The sequence below is a fragment of the Trachypithecus francoisi genome, unplaced genomic scaffold (assembly GCF_009764315.1).
Source record: "Trachypithecus francoisi isolate TF-2019V2 unplaced genomic scaffold, Tfra_2.0 Lachesis_group11, whole genome shotgun sequence".
NCBI lineage: Eukaryota > Metazoa > Chordata > Mammalia > Primates > Cercopithecidae > Trachypithecus > Trachypithecus francoisi.
In genome coordinates, this window is record NW_022681456.1 from 43,989,217 (window position 1) to 44,007,107 (window position 17,891).

The 17,891-nt window shown below is 40.6% G+C and overlaps 2 protein-coding genes across 8 annotated transcripts in view; both read left to right on the plus strand.

Annotated features, from left to right (window-relative positions):
• The first annotated feature begins 9,271 nt into the window (after window positions 1-9,271).
• The window catches only part of POC1B (POC1 centriolar protein B), a 102,505-nt gene continuing 93,885 nt past the window's right edge, over window positions 9,272-17,891 (plus strand). For 3 of the 7 annotated variants that reach the window (XM_033221109.1, XM_033221110.1, XM_033221105.1), the window contains exons 1-2: window positions 9,272-9,637; window positions 10,308-10,392. In XM_033221109.1, coding sequence (XP_033077000.1) covers window positions 9,623-9,637; window positions 10,308-10,392 — 100 coding nt within the window. In that variant the 5' untranslated portion in view covers window positions 9,272-9,622. Of the gene's footprint in view, window positions 9,638-10,307; window positions 10,393-17,891 lie in introns of those variants that run through there. The other 4 variants (XM_033221107.1, XM_033221106.1, XM_033221108.1 and 1 more) reach the window with 2 other exon arrangements.
• On the plus strand, window positions 10,400-16,048 carry GALNT4 (polypeptide N-acetylgalactosaminyltransferase 4). The gene has a single exon (XM_033221104.1). It carries the CDS (start codon window positions 10,957-10,959, stop codon window positions 12,691-12,693), a length of 1,737 nt encoding a protein of 578 aa, XP_033076995.1. The 5' UTR covers window positions 10,400-10,956; the 3' UTR covers window positions 12,694-16,048.

The following is a 17,891-nucleotide window of genomic DNA, read 5'->3' on the forward strand; positions in this document are numbered from 1 at the left end:
ATACAAAAACTGGCTGGGTGTGGTGGTGTGCACCTGTAGCCCCAGCTACTTCGGAGGCTGAGGCAGAGAATAGCTTGAACCCGGGAGGTGGAGGTTGCAGTGAGCCGAAATCACACCACTGCACTCCAGCTTGGTGACAGAGCAAGACTGTCTCAAAAAAAAAAAAAAAAAAAAATCACAAAATGGAGTAAACTACAGTAGTTTCTATAACTGAGAAGAAACCCTAGGGGGGCCAAGTTTAAAATATATTCATATATTATGTTAGAAATTGTTCAGATTTGGAATTTTCTTTTTAGATAGAAGAACCAATCTTTAAAAGAATCTGGTTTCTTTCTACTAAAATCACAACTCTATTGTAATACACAGTGAAGACTTTTAAGATTTTAAAAAATTCTCTATTTCACACAGATTTTATCTCTTCCTCTTTTATTCCCTCATTAAGTCACAACATTTTATTGGGTGCCTACTATGTGCCAGTCATTGTTCTGACATATGGTGGATTAACAAGAGAATGTCTCTGCCCTCACGGAGTTTATATCCTGGTGATGGTCCCACAAGTGGTTCTGACATACTCCCTCTGCGGGTTTTGCCCTCGTTCTCATGGGGATTATTCATAGAGAATGTATATTTCAGGGAGAGATAAGTGGTTGTTTATGCTTGCTTTTTTAAAGAAAAAATATCTTTTTAAGTATAAAAATCAGTGGTTTATTAGTACATTTATCAAGTTGCAGAACTGTCACCACTATCTAATTCCAGAATATTTCATCACCCCAACAAGATGCCAGTCCCTGGCAAACAATCCATATTCTGTTGCTATGTATTTGGCTATTCTGAACATTTTATATGGATGGAATCATACATTGTGTCTGGCTTCTTTACTTAGCATAGTGTTTTCAAGTTTCATCCACACTGTAGCATGAATCAGTACTTCATTCCTTTTATTTGCCAGGCATATAAATGTGTATAGATGCAGCACATTTTATTTACCTATTAATCAGTTGATAGACATTTGGATTGTTTCCCCTTTTGGCTATTGTGAGTAATGCTGCTATGAACATTTGTGTCTGCGATTTTGTGTGGACATATGTATTCAATTATCATGGATACCTACCTAGGAGTGGAATTGTTGACTGATAGGGTAACCCTATATTTAACTTTTAAAGGAACTCCCAAATTCATGAAGTCAAAAGAATTACCATAGGGCTCAGCAATTCCATTTCCTGGGTATAAAGCAGCTATACAATTTTACATTCCCACCAGCAACTTAAGAGAGTTTCCATTCCCTTACATCCTCACCAACACTTGCTATTATCTGGCTATTTGATTATAGCTATTACAGTGGGTGTGAAGTAGGTTTTGTGATGTTGATTTATATTTCCCTTATTGCCTAATGATGTTGGGCATCTTTTCAAGTGCTTATTGGATATTTATATACTTTTTTGGTGAAATGTCTATCAAATCTTTTGCCCTTTTTTAGCTGGGAGGAATATGTATTTGAAGAAAAATGAAAGTTTAATGTTACAGAGAATGAAAGGAAGGGCTTATTTTGAAAATGTGGTAAGAACTAAGTGAAGTGAAAGAAGTGAGTCTTGAAAAGATTTGGGAGAAGAGCATTCATGGCAGAGGAACTAGCAAGGGTTGTGAAACAAGTATAACACAGTAATGGGATAGAAAATGACTGGAAGGTAGAGCCACAGCAAATAGAGTGGTCTAGGACAGGGATCCCCAACCCCTGGGCCATGTACCCGGTACTGGTCCGTAGCCTATTAGGAACGAGGCTGGACAGCAGGAGGTGAGCAGCAGGCGAGGAAGGCAGCATTATGGCCTGAGCTCTGCCTCCTGTCAGATCAGCAGAGGTGTTAGATTCTCACAGAAGCATGAACCCTATTGTGAAATGCACATGCAGGGATCTAGGTTGTGTGCTCCTTATGAGAATCTAATGCCTGATGATCGGAGCTGGAACAGTTTTATCCTGAAACCATCCCTCACCTCCATTCCCCTGTCTATGGAAAAATCGTCTTCCATGAAACTGATCCCTGGTGCTAAAAAGGTTGGGGACTCTGGGAAGCCTCTTTGAGGAGTAACATCTTAGTCAATACCTGCTAGCCATCATCAATTCCATCTTGCCCTCATCTCTCTCATCATAGTCACTTGGAAGGTCTGAGTGATGCTTCACATAAACTGACCTTCAAATGCATAATCTTAGGATTGAGATGGAAAGGGAATGGGGGAATGTACCCTCTTTTCTTTCTAGTGGGAAAAGTAAGTAGAAACCTATTACAACTGTCAAAATAAAAGGAATTGGCTAGGTAAATTGTAAATTATTACCATGATTTGACATTTTTTGGAGACACTAAAAGCTACTGCATTTTTTTTTTTTTTGGTAGAAAGGTAAAAATGAAAGTCTAAGCCCTAGAAGATAAGTTACCAGATTCTTAGAATATGTAAGATAGCCATGCACCAGGTACTGTTGGTTCAGGACCAAGGACAGCATCTAAGTGTTTTTTTTTTTTTTTTTTTTTTTTTCTTTCCTGCCCCCCCTTTCCCTGCTCATTTTAATTACGCCATACCCAAACAAATATCTCTTTATGTTTCTACTGCTGCTATTGCAATAATGCCAGAATCTATCAATTCTTGCAGTGCCTTCCATTTAGGGGAAGAGCATCCATGGCAGAGGAACTAGCAAGGGCTATGAAGAAAGTAAAATACAATAATGGGATAGAAAATGACTGGAAGGCAGAGCCATAGCAAATAGAGTGGTCTTGGACAGGGATCCCCAACCCCTGAGCCAAGTACCAGTACGGTCTTGTAAGGAACCAGGCTTCCACTGTACTGAAGTTCATCCCATGACTGTGATGCCTTTACTAACGTGCATTCTTTCAACACTTTACCCCTATTTTCTTCATTGAAATAACATACACATAACATTTACCATTTAACCATTTATAAGTGTGTATAGTTCAATGATATGACGTATATTCACATTGTTTTGTAACCACCACCACCGTCCACCTCCAGAACTTTTTCAGTTTCACAAACTGAAACTCCACACACCTATTGAACAATAATTCCCCATCTTCTCTCCCTGCAGCCCCTGGCAAATGGTAAACACCATTCTACTTTCCTTTTTTTTTTTTTTTTTTTTTTTTGAGATGGAGTCTCGCTCTGTCACCCAGGCTGGAGTGCAATGGCATGATCTCCGCTCACTGCAACCTCTGCTTCCCGGGGTTAAGCGATTCTCCTGCCTCAGCCTCCTGAATAGCTGGGATTACAGGTGCCCACTACTGCGCCCAGCTAATATTTGTATTTTTAGTAGAGATAGGGTTTCGCCATGTTGGCCAGGCTGATCTCGAACTCCTGACCTCAGGTGATTCGCCCACCTCGGCCTCCCAAAGTGCTGGGAGCCACCACGTGAGCCACCGCACCCAGCCCATTCTACTTTCTGTGTTTCTCCTTACTACCTTTTTGTTTACTCTGCTGATTGTTACAGGATGGTTCATTGGCAGCATAAGCATCACACCTAGGAACCTGTATTTACTATAATTGTAAATTATTGCACTCCATTCCAGACAGACTGAAACAGAAGCTCTGGAGTAGAATCTGCATTATAACAAGTCCTTTGGATGATTCTGATGCCCGCTAAAGTTTGAGAACCATTGATCTAGTGGCTTCAAATGTAAAAATCAGTAGTCTTTAGTACTTTCAAGTTGTAAACCTACCACCACTAATTCCAGAACATTTTCATCGTAATCCCTCCCCATTCCTTCTCCCCCAGTCTCTGGCAACCATTAACCCACTAATTCTACCACTTTAAAAAATCACAATTGAAGTCCTTCTTCCCCTGTAAGTCTTTCCTGACACAAAAACATTTCCAAAGACCAATCAAATGTCTTAAGTACATTTGACACTATTGAAATACAATAATATGGTTATTATATAGATATTTTGTAACATTCCCATGGTTATGATTGACCTACTGCTTCACATAACTTTCATTGATTGTTTCATGTGGTGAGTCCTATTTCCCTATTTAGATTCTAAGCTGTTTGACCTAAGCATCCCCATCAATGGATGAATGGATACAGAAAATGTGATATATGTATTATATATATATATATGTGTGTGTGTGTGTATATATATAATGGAATAATATTCAACAATGAAAAAGAATGAAATCATGTAATTTGCAAGAACATGAATAAAACTGGAGAACACTATGTTAAGTGAAATAAGCCAGGCACAGGAAGATAAACATTACATGTTCTCATTCATATCTGAGAGCTAAAACAGTTGATCACATGAAGATAGAGAGTGGAATGGTAGATTCTCTTTCTCCCAGAGAATGGGAAGGATGTGTGGGTGGGAGGGGGGAAATGAAGAGAGGTTGGTTAACAGGTACAATCATACAGTTACATAGAAGAAATAAGTTCTAATATTTGAAAGCAGAATCAGGTGACTATAGACAACAATAATGCACTGTACTAAAATGGCTAGAAAAGACAATTTGAAATGTACCTGACATATAGAAATGATAAATCCTCAGGTGATGGATACCCTAAATGCCCTGACTTGACCATTATACATTCTGTGCATGCAACAAAATTTCACATGTACCCCATAATGTACAAATAGAGTGTATCGATAAAATTACAAAATACTTTAAACTATTGGAGGACAATGATCATGTTTTCTATTTATTTTGTAGACTTTTTCAGTAAATATAGAGCTGACCAGACACAATATCAGCTTTCAATCAATGCAGAAAATATTTACTGTGCCTCTACTATGTGTCACAGATTGTGGTGCTTATAGAGTGATACTAAAATGAGTAGAACACAGTTCTTATCTTTACTGACCTTTCACTATGGTAAGTGCTGGTAGACACATAAACATAATGTGGATGTAAATACAGCAACATAAAATAGTGCTAAGTAGAACTCTAAGTTGCAAAGCATCAGGACCCAAAGGAAAAATAGTAAGTTGTATTTTTATAAGGAGAAATAGGTTCAGAGAAAGAGGATTTTACATAAACATATCTTCCCAAGTCCTGAGACACATTTCTTTGTGTATAAGTTGGAGCAAGAGAGTAGCACAGGCATTCACGAGTACAGAAACAGCTCTAGCAAAGGCTCCAAAGGGTGGACATGTGTAGTTAACTGCAATGGCTTAAGGACTGGCCCAGGGGAGATGAGTGGTTAGATATAAAATAGGACTTGGTTTGAGGCATTTAAAAGTGAACTTAAAATGCATTTTAAAGAAGATCTATGGCACGATATGCCAGTGGTTCCCAAATGTTGATGCATATTATAATCACCTAGAAAGCTTGTTTGAAAACAGATTTCTAGTATTCACACTAGACCTTCTAAATCAAAACCTCTGGGACGAGGCCTAAAAATCTTTACTTTTAGCAAGCTACCCCGGTGAATCTTATGTTATTTGTTGGTAAATGCAGGGTGGACAGGTGGAGGGGAGAAATTTTGAAGTTAGAAAGCAAGTTGGTGTTACTGAAATATTCTAGAAGGCAGAAGGCAGGGTCTGTGGAGTGACAGGAGCCATTGGACAGAAAGATAGGAAGATAAAACATATGGTGAGGAGCATGCCTGTAATCCCAGCTACCTGGGAGGCTGCTACAGGAGGATCACTTGAGCTCAGGAGTTCAAGGCCAGTCTAGGCAGCCCATCGTATATATATATATGTTGAGGATGTAGTTGATAGGATTTGGAGACTGAATGTTGACTTAAATGAATCATGCAGTTTTCAAAAATGCAATGCATTATTGATTCAAACCCATCTTGTACTTTTCCATGTGCTCTCCTATACTTTGAAGGAAGTGTATCAATAAGGGAGTTCCACTGCCTGTAAACAGGCTCAAAGTATGTTCACTCCAAGTGCTATATAGTAAGGTGAACAGTAGATGGCACTTTTGTACTACGCTGAATTTCCAAATTTGAAGACCAAGGAAGAACCAGTGCTAAAATAAAAATAATTCTTTATAATGCCCAAGTAAATAAATTCAATTTCTGTTTTGGGGGAAGTGGAAAAGTAGGGCTAATTAGAGGCCGGTTTGTCCTACCTGGCCTGCAGTAAAACCTTGCAGGTTTTTAAATACTGATCCTGCTTGTGGCTCCCACCCATATAAATGATTAGGTTGCAATCCAGAGAGGTCTAAATAATCATTGTAGCAAGTGGAATTAGGCTTGAGGTTAGAAAATATTTCCCCAACTTAGACCACATTTCCAAATTTCTACCTCTGAGCTTTCACTATTTGCAAAGGTGAAGAAAAGCAGAAAAGAACAAAATCAACTGTGGAAAAGAACAATGGGAAGGGCAGTTTAGAGTAATAAGTGAGGACAGTGGAATGAAAATAAAGGAGATATTACTTGCATTTTGTAAAACTTATTATTAAAATCTTGGCAAAAATGCAATGTTTTATACATTTATAATACACTTGCAATCACACAAAAGTCATGACAGTGATTAAGAGAGTGGATTCTGGAGGCAGACTACAGTGTCTAAAAATCTCAACTCTGCCACTTCCTAGCTAGCAGTGTGCCTTGGGCAAGTAACTTAATGTCTCTGCATATCAATTTACTCATCTATAAAATGGAAATGGCAATAATAGCACATCTCTAATAAGATTGTTATGATTACTAAATGTCAAAATCTGTAAGGTACTTAGAAAAGTCCTAGCATGTAGTGAAAACATAGGTAGGTATATTAGTCCATTCTCATGTTGCTATAAAGAACTACCTGAGACCAGGTAATTTACAAAGCAAAGAGGTTTAATTGGTTCATGGTTCTGCAGGCTGTACAGGAAGTATAGCTGGGGAGGCCTCAGGAAACTTACAATCATGGTGAAAGGCAAAGGGGAAGCAGGCACATCCTACATGGCTGGAGCAGGAGGAAAAGAGCAAAGGGGGAAGTGCTACACACTTTTAAACAACCAGATCTCATGATAACTCACTCAGAACAGCAAGGGGGAAATCCACCCCTGTGATCCAATCACCTCCCACCAGGCCCCTCTTCCAACACTGGGGATTACAATCCTACATGAGATTTCGGTGGGGGCACAAATCCAAACCATATCAGTAGGTGACAAACTTTTTAAGATAAATGTTAGGTGATAGGAGTAATAGGTAGTTTCCCTCCCATCTTTTAAATTTAAAACGTGTTTCTTGATAATTGAGAAAAAAAGTAAAAACTAAACTTTTACTAAAACAGTTAAATAAAAATCTATACTGTTTTTTCTTATGAGCTAGTTTCTAAATCTCCAATTTCTTCCTTTTTCTGCTTCTGCTCTGCCCAATATTAGATACAACATGGCTATGAGTAATCCTGAGGTCCTGATTACTCTTCAGCTTCTGGTATTATTATTTTATTATTGTGGTAAAAAACCTGTAATGAAATTTACCACTTTACCCATTTTTAGGTGTACAATTCACTGGCATTAAGTACATTCACAATGTTGTGCAAACATCACCACTATCTATTTCCAGAACTTCATCATCCCAAACAGAAACTCTGCACCCATTAAGCAGTAACTCCCCAGTCTCCCTTACCCCCAGCCCTAGTAACCTCTATTCTACTTTCTGTCCTTACGAATTCACCTATTCTAGGTACCTCATATGAGTGGAATCATACAATATGCTCCTTTGTGTTTGGCTTATTCATTTAGCGAAATGTTTTCAAGGTTCATCCATGTTGTAGCCTGTATCAGAATTTCATTTCTTTTTATGGCAGGATAATATTTCCTTATATGTATATATCACACACATTTTGTTTATCCATTCATCTGTTGGATACTTGGATTGTATCCACTTTTTGGCTATTGTAAATAATGCTTACTTTGAACACTGGCCTCTGTTGGAGTCTCTGCTTTCAATACTTATGGGATATACCTAGCAGTGAGATTGCTGGATTATAAGGTAATTTTAGGTTTAACTTTTTGAGGAACTGAAAATTTTTTTAACAGAGCTACATCATTTTACATTCCCACCAGTATCCAGCATTATTTTAAAACAATTTTTAAATATATTTGTCAGGCTTTTAAAATAAGTCAAGCCTAAACTGGGAATATATAGCAAAACTAAGAGTCCTGCAACAGTTTGCTGACAAGTTGCTGGTATCAACACTCTTAACATATCATCTCCTAGACTAATGCAGTGTTTCTCAACATAGACAGCCGAGACTCCCCTAGTAATCATCTATGGAGCTTGTTACATCAGAAGGGCCCTGGATCCCACCTTGTATATGTTGATTCAGCATCTCTGGAAATGGGGCCCCCAAATCAACATTAGAAATGCTAAAGCATGAGACTCATCAACCCTAGATTGCTGAGTTCTTGAAGGTAGGGGAAATATCTTGGTCATCATTGTGTCCCTCAAGGCCAAACATACAATAGATATTTAACAAGTGTATACTTAAACTAACTAACACTGTAATCTAAAGCCTACCTGTTTAGTTAAGTACCATATTCAATAAAATTAAACTCAATCACTAGACAACTAGGGAATCTGTAATTAAGGTGTGTAGCATACCTTTCATTTGCATAAAACACGTATCTTACCAGCTGTGCTCTATTATGCCTTTTGATGTAGCTAAGGATCTTTACACTATATGTAATTTTCAGCTCAGAACACACTTTGAGGCAGGGTTAAAGAAAAAAAAAGTATATGGACTTGGAATTAGAAGAACTGCCTCTGTGTGACCTCTAAGATCAATATCTAGGAATCAAGTTTATAACTTGGAAACATTGAAAACATTTTGTAATTCTACCAACTACATTGTTTGAAGCACAAATGATACTATGTGTGACAAAGTCTGCTGTAGAAAGGTGGTCTCATAACAACAACAACAAAAAAAACAACAAACCAAAACCATGTTTCCAAGTCTTCCTAAAGACTTTAAGTATCCAGCTGTGTAAGTTTAGTGCTCTAAGGTATACGCAAATCAGCAAATGAGATTGGAAACATATCGCAGAACATTATTAAGTGCATGCACGACATTTATTCATTCATTCACTCATTTCATTCATCACGCACATCCAGCATCTATATCAATATCCCGCAGGGCACTGTATGGAAAACAGTGGCTAAATAAATTCAAATCCGCCCTCCGGGGATTTAGTTCCTTTTAGTATATTAATAACTAGCAAGCTGCCCCACTTCAAAGCTTTACGTCAACAAAATAAGCGGTAGGGGATCACCTTAAACGTCACGGGTGCTGTCTCTTTAAAACGTAATAGAACTCTGATTGCATCGATCACAGGCTCACAACTCCCATTCATTGCTCTTATTCCCGTCCTGGTTACTACCCCACTTCCTGACGTCAAACCACAGGGAACGCGAGTGTTAGTAAACATGGCTTTGGTGTGTAGCCACAGCTGAACCGGAGCATCCCTCCCGTCCGCTCTTTACAGGGCTGGCGGTGTCTCGGGGCTCGGCTAGCCATGCCTGGAGCGCGGGGTTTGACTGGGCCGCCGTTGTTGTAGTGACCGGGAGGCGCTGCCGCTCTGGGCAGACGGTTCCGGGAGCCGCACGGTCCCCTCTCCTGCCCCATCCCCTCCCCTCCTCTCCCCGGGTTCCCCCACCCGCAGGAGCCTGGGGCGGACCACTCCCCCTCGATGGCCTCAGCCACGGTAAGAACGGGTTGGAAGTGCGGGGGGATCCCTCCCTGGAGCCTGTCCCGCGGGCTGCGGAGCCAGGTCCGGGCCGAACCCGCACCTGGCGGGAGATGGAGGCAGGTGTCCGCAGCCAGGTCCTGAGCCCCTCGTCCCGGGGCGTCCGTATCTCACTCTGCCACCGGGGCGGACGGAGTGCGGAAACCAGACCCAGCTCCCGGGCGCTGTTCCCCGAGTTCCGGAGCTCCGGACTAAGCCGGGCGGTCCCACGGCCCCCAGAATTCTTGAAGGGTTTCCGTGGAGCGCCTACGTCAGAATCACCTGGGAAGTATTAAAAAAAGAAAAAAAAAGTACCAAAGCCGAGGCGCATCCTAGCACCTGCCTGCCCTGTGCCAGCGGGCGGGGCCCGGGAACGTGCATGTCAAAGGGGCCGCGGTTCCTAGGACTCTGGGGAGCGCTAACAGAGCGTTTTGCGGGCCCTGCGGGGAGAGCTGGTGCCGGCGTCTCCCTGTAGCCCGACTGGGCGCCGCGCCCGTGGGTGGGCTGCTGCCCGGCCCCGCCGCCCAGCGAAGCCGCCGCCTGGGTGGCCATTCCCAGGCCGGACTCCGGCGGAGTGGCAGCGTCGATCCCGGCCCCCAGAATTCGAGGTCTGCGGCGGCTTTCAAAACTTGACAACTTTCCTTTCCAGGAGGACCCCGTTCTGGAGCGTTATTTCAAAGGCCACAAAGCTGCAATCGCCTCCTTGGACTTCAGCCCCAACGGCAAGCAACTCGGTAAGTCTTATTCTTGTTTTGCTTTTGTAATGAGACAAAAGCTCCACGGGCCGGAAACCTTTCCTCCTGTCCGGGCAAAGTCCCTAGGAGAACGGCTAGGGGCCTGTATGGCGGTTGAGAGCACCCGGAGACGAGGGCCCAGCGCGGCGGGGCGCAGCTGGGGCCCCCTCGGCCATCCCGGCCCCCGGCCCGGCCAAGAGTCTCCTATCCAGCAGTCTAGGCCTGGCGGACGACTTTCGCAAACTAACCACCAGGAGGAGTGAGTGGGAAGGGGAGGGGTTTGTCTTCGGCCCGGGAAGGGTGGGGTGTTGGCTGGAGAGTTTGTGAAAAGTTGTGAGCCGAGCAGGAGGAAGTGGGGAGAAAGGAGTTGGGCTGTGCCGGAGGTCGAGGACCGAGAGGGCTCAGGTGACCCCTGGAAAGCCCAGGTGGCTGGAAAGAAGCCCAGCGCCTGCATGAAAGGAAGAACCTGCTGGGAAGTACCTGAGCTCGAGCTGTGGGTTCCGCCGCCCTTCCCCTGCGTGGTGGCTGGGTGGCTGCGTCTGCGCCCCAGCCCTGAGAATCCGGATGGCGGTGAGGTGGACTTGGGCAGGCAAGAGCTGCCTGCTGCTGGCGTTTTTAACAGTGGCCTATATCTTCGTGGAGCTCTTGGTCTCCACTTTTCATGCCTCCGCAGGAGTCGGCCGTGCCAGGGAGCTGGGGTCAAGAAGGCTCTCAGACCTCCAAAAAAATACAGAGGATTTGTCTCGACCGCTTTATAAGAAGCCCCCTGCAGATTCCCATGCACCTGGGGAGTGGGGGAAAGCCAGCAAACTCCAACTCAACGAGGGTGAGCTGAAGCAGCAAGAAGAACTCATTGAGAGATATGCCATCAATATTTACCTCAGTGACAGAATTTCCCTGCATCGACACATAGAGGATAAAAGAATGTATGAGTGTAAGTCCCAGAAGTTCAACTATAGGACACTTCCTACCACCTCTGTTATCATTGCTTTCTATAATGAAGCCTGGTCGACTTTGCTCCGTACTATTCACAGTGTTTTAGAAACTTCTCCTGCAGTCCTTTTGAAAGAGATCATCTTGGTGGATGACTTGAGTGACAGAGTTTATTTGAAGACTCAACTTGAAACTTACATCAGCAATCTTGATAGAGTACGCTTGATTAGGACCAATAAGCGAGAGGGGCTGGTTAGGGCCCGTCTGATTGGGGCCACTTTTGCCACTGGGGACGTCCTCACTTTCCTGGATTGTCACTGTGAGTGTAATTCCGGTTGGCTGGAACCGCTTTTGGAAAGGATTGGGAGAGATGAAACAGCAATTGTGTGTCCTGTTATAGACACAATTGATTGGAATACTTTTGAATTCTATATGCAGACAGGGGAGCCCATGATTGGTGGGTTTGACTGGCGTTTAACATTTCAGTGGCATTCTGTCCCCAAACACGAAAGGGACAGGCGGATATCAAGAATTGACCCCATCAGATCACCTACCATGGCTGGAGGACTGTTTGCTGTCAGCAAGAAATATTTTCAGTACCTTGGAACATATGACACAGGAATGGAAGTGTGGGGAGGTGAAAACCTTGAGCTGTCTTTTAGGGTGTGGCAGTGTGGTGGCAAATTGGAGATCCACCCGTGTTCCCACGTGGGCCATGTGTTCCCTAAGCGGGCACCGTATGCTCGCCCCAATTTCCTGCAGAATACTGCTCGGGCAGCAGAAGTTTGGATGGATGAGTACAAAGAGCACTTCTACAATAGAAACCCTCCAGCAAGGAAAGAAGCTTATGGTGATATTTCTGAAAGAAAATTACTACGAGAGCGGCTGAGATGCAAGAGCTTTGACTGGTATTTGAAAAACGTGTTTCCTAATTTACATGTTCCAGAGGATAGGCCAGGCTGGCATGGGGCTATTCGCAGTAGAGGGATCTCTTCTGAATGTTTAGATTATAATTCTCCTGACAACAACCCCACAGGTGCTAACCTTTCACTGTTTGGATGCCATGGTCAAGGAGGCAATCAATTCTTTGAATATACTTCAAACAAAGAAATAAGGTTTAATTCTGTGACAGAGTTATGTGCAGAGGTTCCTGAGCAAAAAAATTATGTAGGAATGCAAAATTGTCCCAAAGATGGGTTCCCTGTACCAGCAAACATTATTTGGCATTTTAAAGAAGATGGAACTATTTTTCACCCACACTCAGGACTGTGTCTTAGTGCTTATCGGACACCGGAGGGCCGACCTGATGTACAAATGAGAACTTGTGATGCTCTAGATAAAAATCAAATTTGGAGTTTTGAGAAATAGAGCACAACAGCACTTTTGTCATGAGCTGACAAGAGCGTCAAGAAAGTCAAAGAGCCTTAAGGGCCTCAGTGAAGATTGTATTTTATTTTATCAAAAGCCAGCTAGCAGTCATCTGTGGAGCACTGGAAAGCTGGGGTTCATTTGAGTGCTGCTGTTTAATATTTCACAGTGCCTTACTTATATGGGTTGTTTTATATAAGAGCTTTGTCAATATGGTCTCTTCTTAAAAGAAGTTGACTGTGAATTGAAACACACAAAACATTTAAGTGCCAGACTTAATATTAAAGAATGTAAAGGTCCAAGTAAAATGAGGTATGATTTATGTTGATAGGTAAGTTCACCGCGCATCCCATTTTTTAACAAAACTCACGAATGTGCAGTTGGAGCTATTGCTATTTTCATTACATATAATTTGAATTTCTTTTTCAGCCAGCACATTAAATTTTAGATTTTATTTTTAACTTTTTTTTTCTAATCAAAAAGAAAATTGAGCTTAATGCAAAAGGCCTGGTTTTAGAGATACGTGTAATTGGAAAAGGGCATTTGTTTGAGTGTGAGTTTGGAGGCCTTTTTAACATGCAGACATACCCATATCTAGATGAAATGGGGAGATATTTGCATTCCATACTTTGTAAACTTGAGCTATTGGACTTCACTGATCTATATATTAATACCTCAAATTCCTCTGATTTGTAAGCTGTCCTCTCTGTGAACGTGTTTGTGTGTGCAGGGCATTTTCTGATTGCACTTCCTTAAGTTATGAATGTACTAGAAAGGGACTCATTCCGAATACTATGCCTCCCTTTGTTAATGCTTAATCATTTAAAGTAAACACAATTGAGGCCTCTCTGAAGTTAAACCCAACTATGTTTATTAAAATGTGTGAAACTGAAAGTGGGCTAGGTTCTGCCAAGGCTGTGGAACTCTCCTATGAATTCTGCTGATCAGGAAATTTAAGAATTTATCTTTAAAATGCAAGGAAAAAAGACTGCCTTGGCAGTTGTGAATGCTGCTTTCCGTCTCCTAGCACCAAGCCTGGCACTTAGGTGCCCCTTTCAGTAAGTGGGTGAATGAATGACTGAATGAATGAATGGCTCAGCTGAGGAATGTGACTTTGGTCAAGTTATTTGATGTGTTTGGGCTTGGTTTTCTCATCTGTGAAATGTGGGTGCTGGATTGGATCTTAAATATCCCTTTCAGCTCTGAAATGTTGATTATACAGTATATTCTTCCCAGATTCACTCACTGTGCAATCTTTATAATACTTTTTATCTTTTCACTTTTGACATAGGTAATGTTATTGAGCAGTTGAGCAATGTTCAATCCAGTTGTGAAGCTGGAGAAGAGAAATGGGTTTTAAAAATTAAGTGAGCTGAGGCTGGGCGCAGTGGCTGACACCTGTAATCCCAGCACTTTGGGAGGCCAAGGCGGGCGGATCACGAGGTCAGGAGATCGAGACCATCCTGGCTAACACGGTGAAACCCCGTCTCTACTAAAAATACAGAAAAATAGCCGGGCGTGGTGGTGGGCACCTGTAGTCCCAGCTACTCAGGAGGCTGAGGCAGGAGAATGGCGTGAACCCGGGAGGCGGAGCTTGCAGTGAGCCGAGATTGCGCCACTGCACTCTAGCCTGGGCAACAGCGAGACTCTGTCTCAAAAAACAAAAAAAAGAATTAAGTGAGTGGAACTCACCTGAAGTGGTTTACTTCTGTGGGTTAAGAAGTTTTAGTCAGTGTTTATAATCGTTTCATTTTGATAATTGTTGAACCAATTTTGTTTTTAAAACCTTTAGACTCTAAAAGTAATATTTTGACTAAGAATATAAATATTTCCAAAACTAAATTATTTGGGAAGTAAACACTTTTTTTTTTTTAAGTATTTTTACTGGTTTTATACCAATATTATATCCAGAAATCACAGGATGAATTTAGAATTAAATCTCAATTAGTACACTTTGGTCTAGATTTATGAAAAATGCATGCTTCATAAAGAGTCCACTGTATGCACGAGTAAAGTTGCTTTTAGTGTTTACTTGATGACTTGGAGAGTAGGAATTTTGCAAAATCTAAATTAAGGAAATTCTTTAGGATAACCATTTGAAAAAATAAAATTGGTATGCAATCTTGAATATTTTCTCTTTTGCCTCATAAAATGAAAATGTATTCATAGTTTCTGTAAGTTATTTAGCAATCTTAAAGTTTATCAACGAATTGTCCAGATTCTACATGCAGCATGCTTGGCCCTGCATTTAATTTAAGAAGGGTTAATAATAATGCTCTGAGTTTTTCAAAAGAGATTCTCCTAAACCCACCCACTTCTCTTGCCCAGGCTGCTTTTTAAAAATACTTTTTATTTTTTACTTATTTTTAAATTTTCTCTTTTTATTTATTTATTTTTTGTTTTCTTGTTAGCCCCCTATTATATGGGATAACTAAAGTTGTTATATTTTGAAAGTACTTACTACATTATTTTTATTTTAGTATCTTGATGCTCCTATCAAAAGGGAAATGAGACTTTAAAAAATAAAGTACCTTAATTTTTTATTGACTTTTTGCCCTAAATTGCTAGGTGTGACCCAGCAATCTTTTAGGAAGAGATTTTACAGTGGTGCTTTATTTATGTCAATAATCCAGTATAGTTAAGCTGTTCATTCCTCATGAGTACATAACAGAAAAGCAGGACTTTCACATTTTCATATTTAGGCACGTTCCAATTTTATTCCAAAAATACTCTGTAATTCTACATTTAAAAAAAGTGATTCCCTAATTTGAATTTATTAGTACCAAAGCTCTCTTTTGCTGTAGACAATTAAGAGTTGACCTTTTAAGTTAATGTATATGCTTAAAAACAGTTTTAGGAAAATATTTGGTAGATAAGGAGTTTCAACTTTAAATGTTCACTGTGTCATTTAGTGTCCAACTCTATGGATACATGGACTATCTAGATAGGCATTTTTAGTCATTAAAAAAAAAAATCTAGTCACCAGGAGGATCTCTATCACTCAAAATAACTTGTTCGTAAAAGAAAATTTGTTTACTTACCCATTAGTAAGTTCCTACATATTCATTATATGATGGCAAATCAAACTTTTCTAGGATGAAGACAGCTTATTTTTAAGTTGTATGGTCTTAGTTGGTTTAGGGTCTCAATTTTAATTAATAAAATACTTGGTTTTTATTTGCTTGTCCTTTTGAATTCCTGTTTTAATAATTTTAAAATGAGCACAAAGAATGTTGAAGTTCAGATTAATCTCTTCTGAATGATGATTTTTTCTCTGTGATGAGTTGTTTCTGACTTTTTTCCTTTTGTATTTGTAATGTTGATTAAGACTTAAAATAAAAAGTGTGCCTGATTATTTTTGCAAATAGATTGTGATTATTTTAGCCTGTGGGAACGTACTCCTGTGTATATATTTATAATGGCCATGGAAGTAAGTTCAGCTTGCAGTTCTTTTACTTATTTGAAAATTCAGACAGTAGATATTTAAAAAGTCAAAATTCCCATATTATTTTACAACGTGTAGTTAATCAGCAAGTATTCTGAAGGGGTGTTAGTACTATTATTTTATTAACTACTCATGAGCAAACTAGAAATGATCAGGGATCTCTGGGGCCCACTTGGGCCACTATAAAAGGAAGCAATGGGCACCTGGACATATTAGCACCAATTTCACTACCCTGGGTGGAAAAGAAAAATTTCTGTCCTCTAAACCACAAATCCTCATATTTCCCTGGTCCATAAATGCAATTCCCTTCCACCAGTGGCATGTCTCTTCCTCTTTAGTGATTCCTAAATCCCTATACCCCTGTCTCTCCCTGGCCAGACACACTGCCTGAGAATGACTATTATAAGGACTCTAACATCAGATGATCTTATAGCTGCATTTAGCATATATATATAGGTGACCTAAACATATTTTCACTAATTTTTATACACTTAAAAGTTCCTGCAAATACTTGTATTCTAACCTTACTCTCTTACTAAGTGACTTGCAGCTCTGTGTAAATCACTTCATCTCTCTGTGTTTCAGTTTCACGAGTATAAAAAAGACTGGAAAATCCATAGAGACAGTACGTTAGGGTTTGCCAGGGTCTGGGAAAGGGAGGAATAGAGAATGCTAACAGAGATGAATTTTGGCAGGTGGCAGGGGGTAGGGGATTATGAGAATGTTCTGGAATTAGTGATAAAAGTGCAAATGTTGGGCAAAACACTGGTGCACTTTCAAAGGCTAAATTTTATGGTATATAAATAATATCTCAGTTTTAAAAAAATACCTCAGGTAAAAAAGCAGGCTGGAGAATTTCAGATGTCTCAGAAAAGATTTCTCTTTCCATGCTAGACCTTTTTGCATGCCTCTGTGCACACTAGACTTTAGAACAGGCTAGTAGGATTTAGTATTAATAATACTTGAATCATTTTGTAATTTGCAGAATTAAGGAAGTTATACATATATATATATATGAATGAATCAGTCTGCTTAGTGTTAGGTGGGGCTTGGAAATAAGTTTATATGGGAGTTTTTCCTAAAATTTCAGAGAAACTTCCATCAATCCTTTTGGACAGGAGGTGGAGATCACCGTAAAAGGTGAAACAAGTTCGTGAGTTGTATAGTTATCCACAGCAGAAATGAAAATTAGAGGGCACGTGTCTTCAGGACTTCCTGAGGCTGTGTCATGTTAAAAAAAAAAAAGAAAGAGAAGTCCTTCTAACTTAATAATTTTTGAGATACTACTTTTTCATTTGTGCCAAGCTTTATCAATCTTCCAGGCTGGGCTAGGAGTGATATCTACTGCAGGCCAGCAGTGTCTTTGGGTATCTGGTCACCATTCTAACCTGTCTATTTGCATTTATCTAATCCTGTTCAAAAGGGGAAGAAAAGGCGGTCTATTTATTTACTACTCCCTTATTTAGTTAAAGCTACTGTATGCCAGATGCCATTTTATGCTCTGGGTTTACATGAAGAGGGGAAGAAAGCAGATGTGCTTCATAAGATGATATGAAGAGTTCATGGTCCAGTGGTGGAGACAAATATTAACAAGTAAATACAAATCCATTTCTCGGTACAACTTGATGAAACAAAGGAAAGTAGTCAAAGCTGTGAAGGAAAGGAATAGTATGCTGCTGGGTTTTTTTTTTTTGAGACCAAGTCTCACTCTGTCGCCCAGGCTGGAGTGCAGTGGCATGATCTCGGCTCACTT

What these genes read in the sequence shown, in the direction of transcription:
- GALNT4 (XM_033221104.1), top strand. Translation starts at nt 10,957, where the DNA reads ATGGCGGTGAGGTGGACTTGGGCAGGCAAGAGCTGCCTGCTGCTGGCG.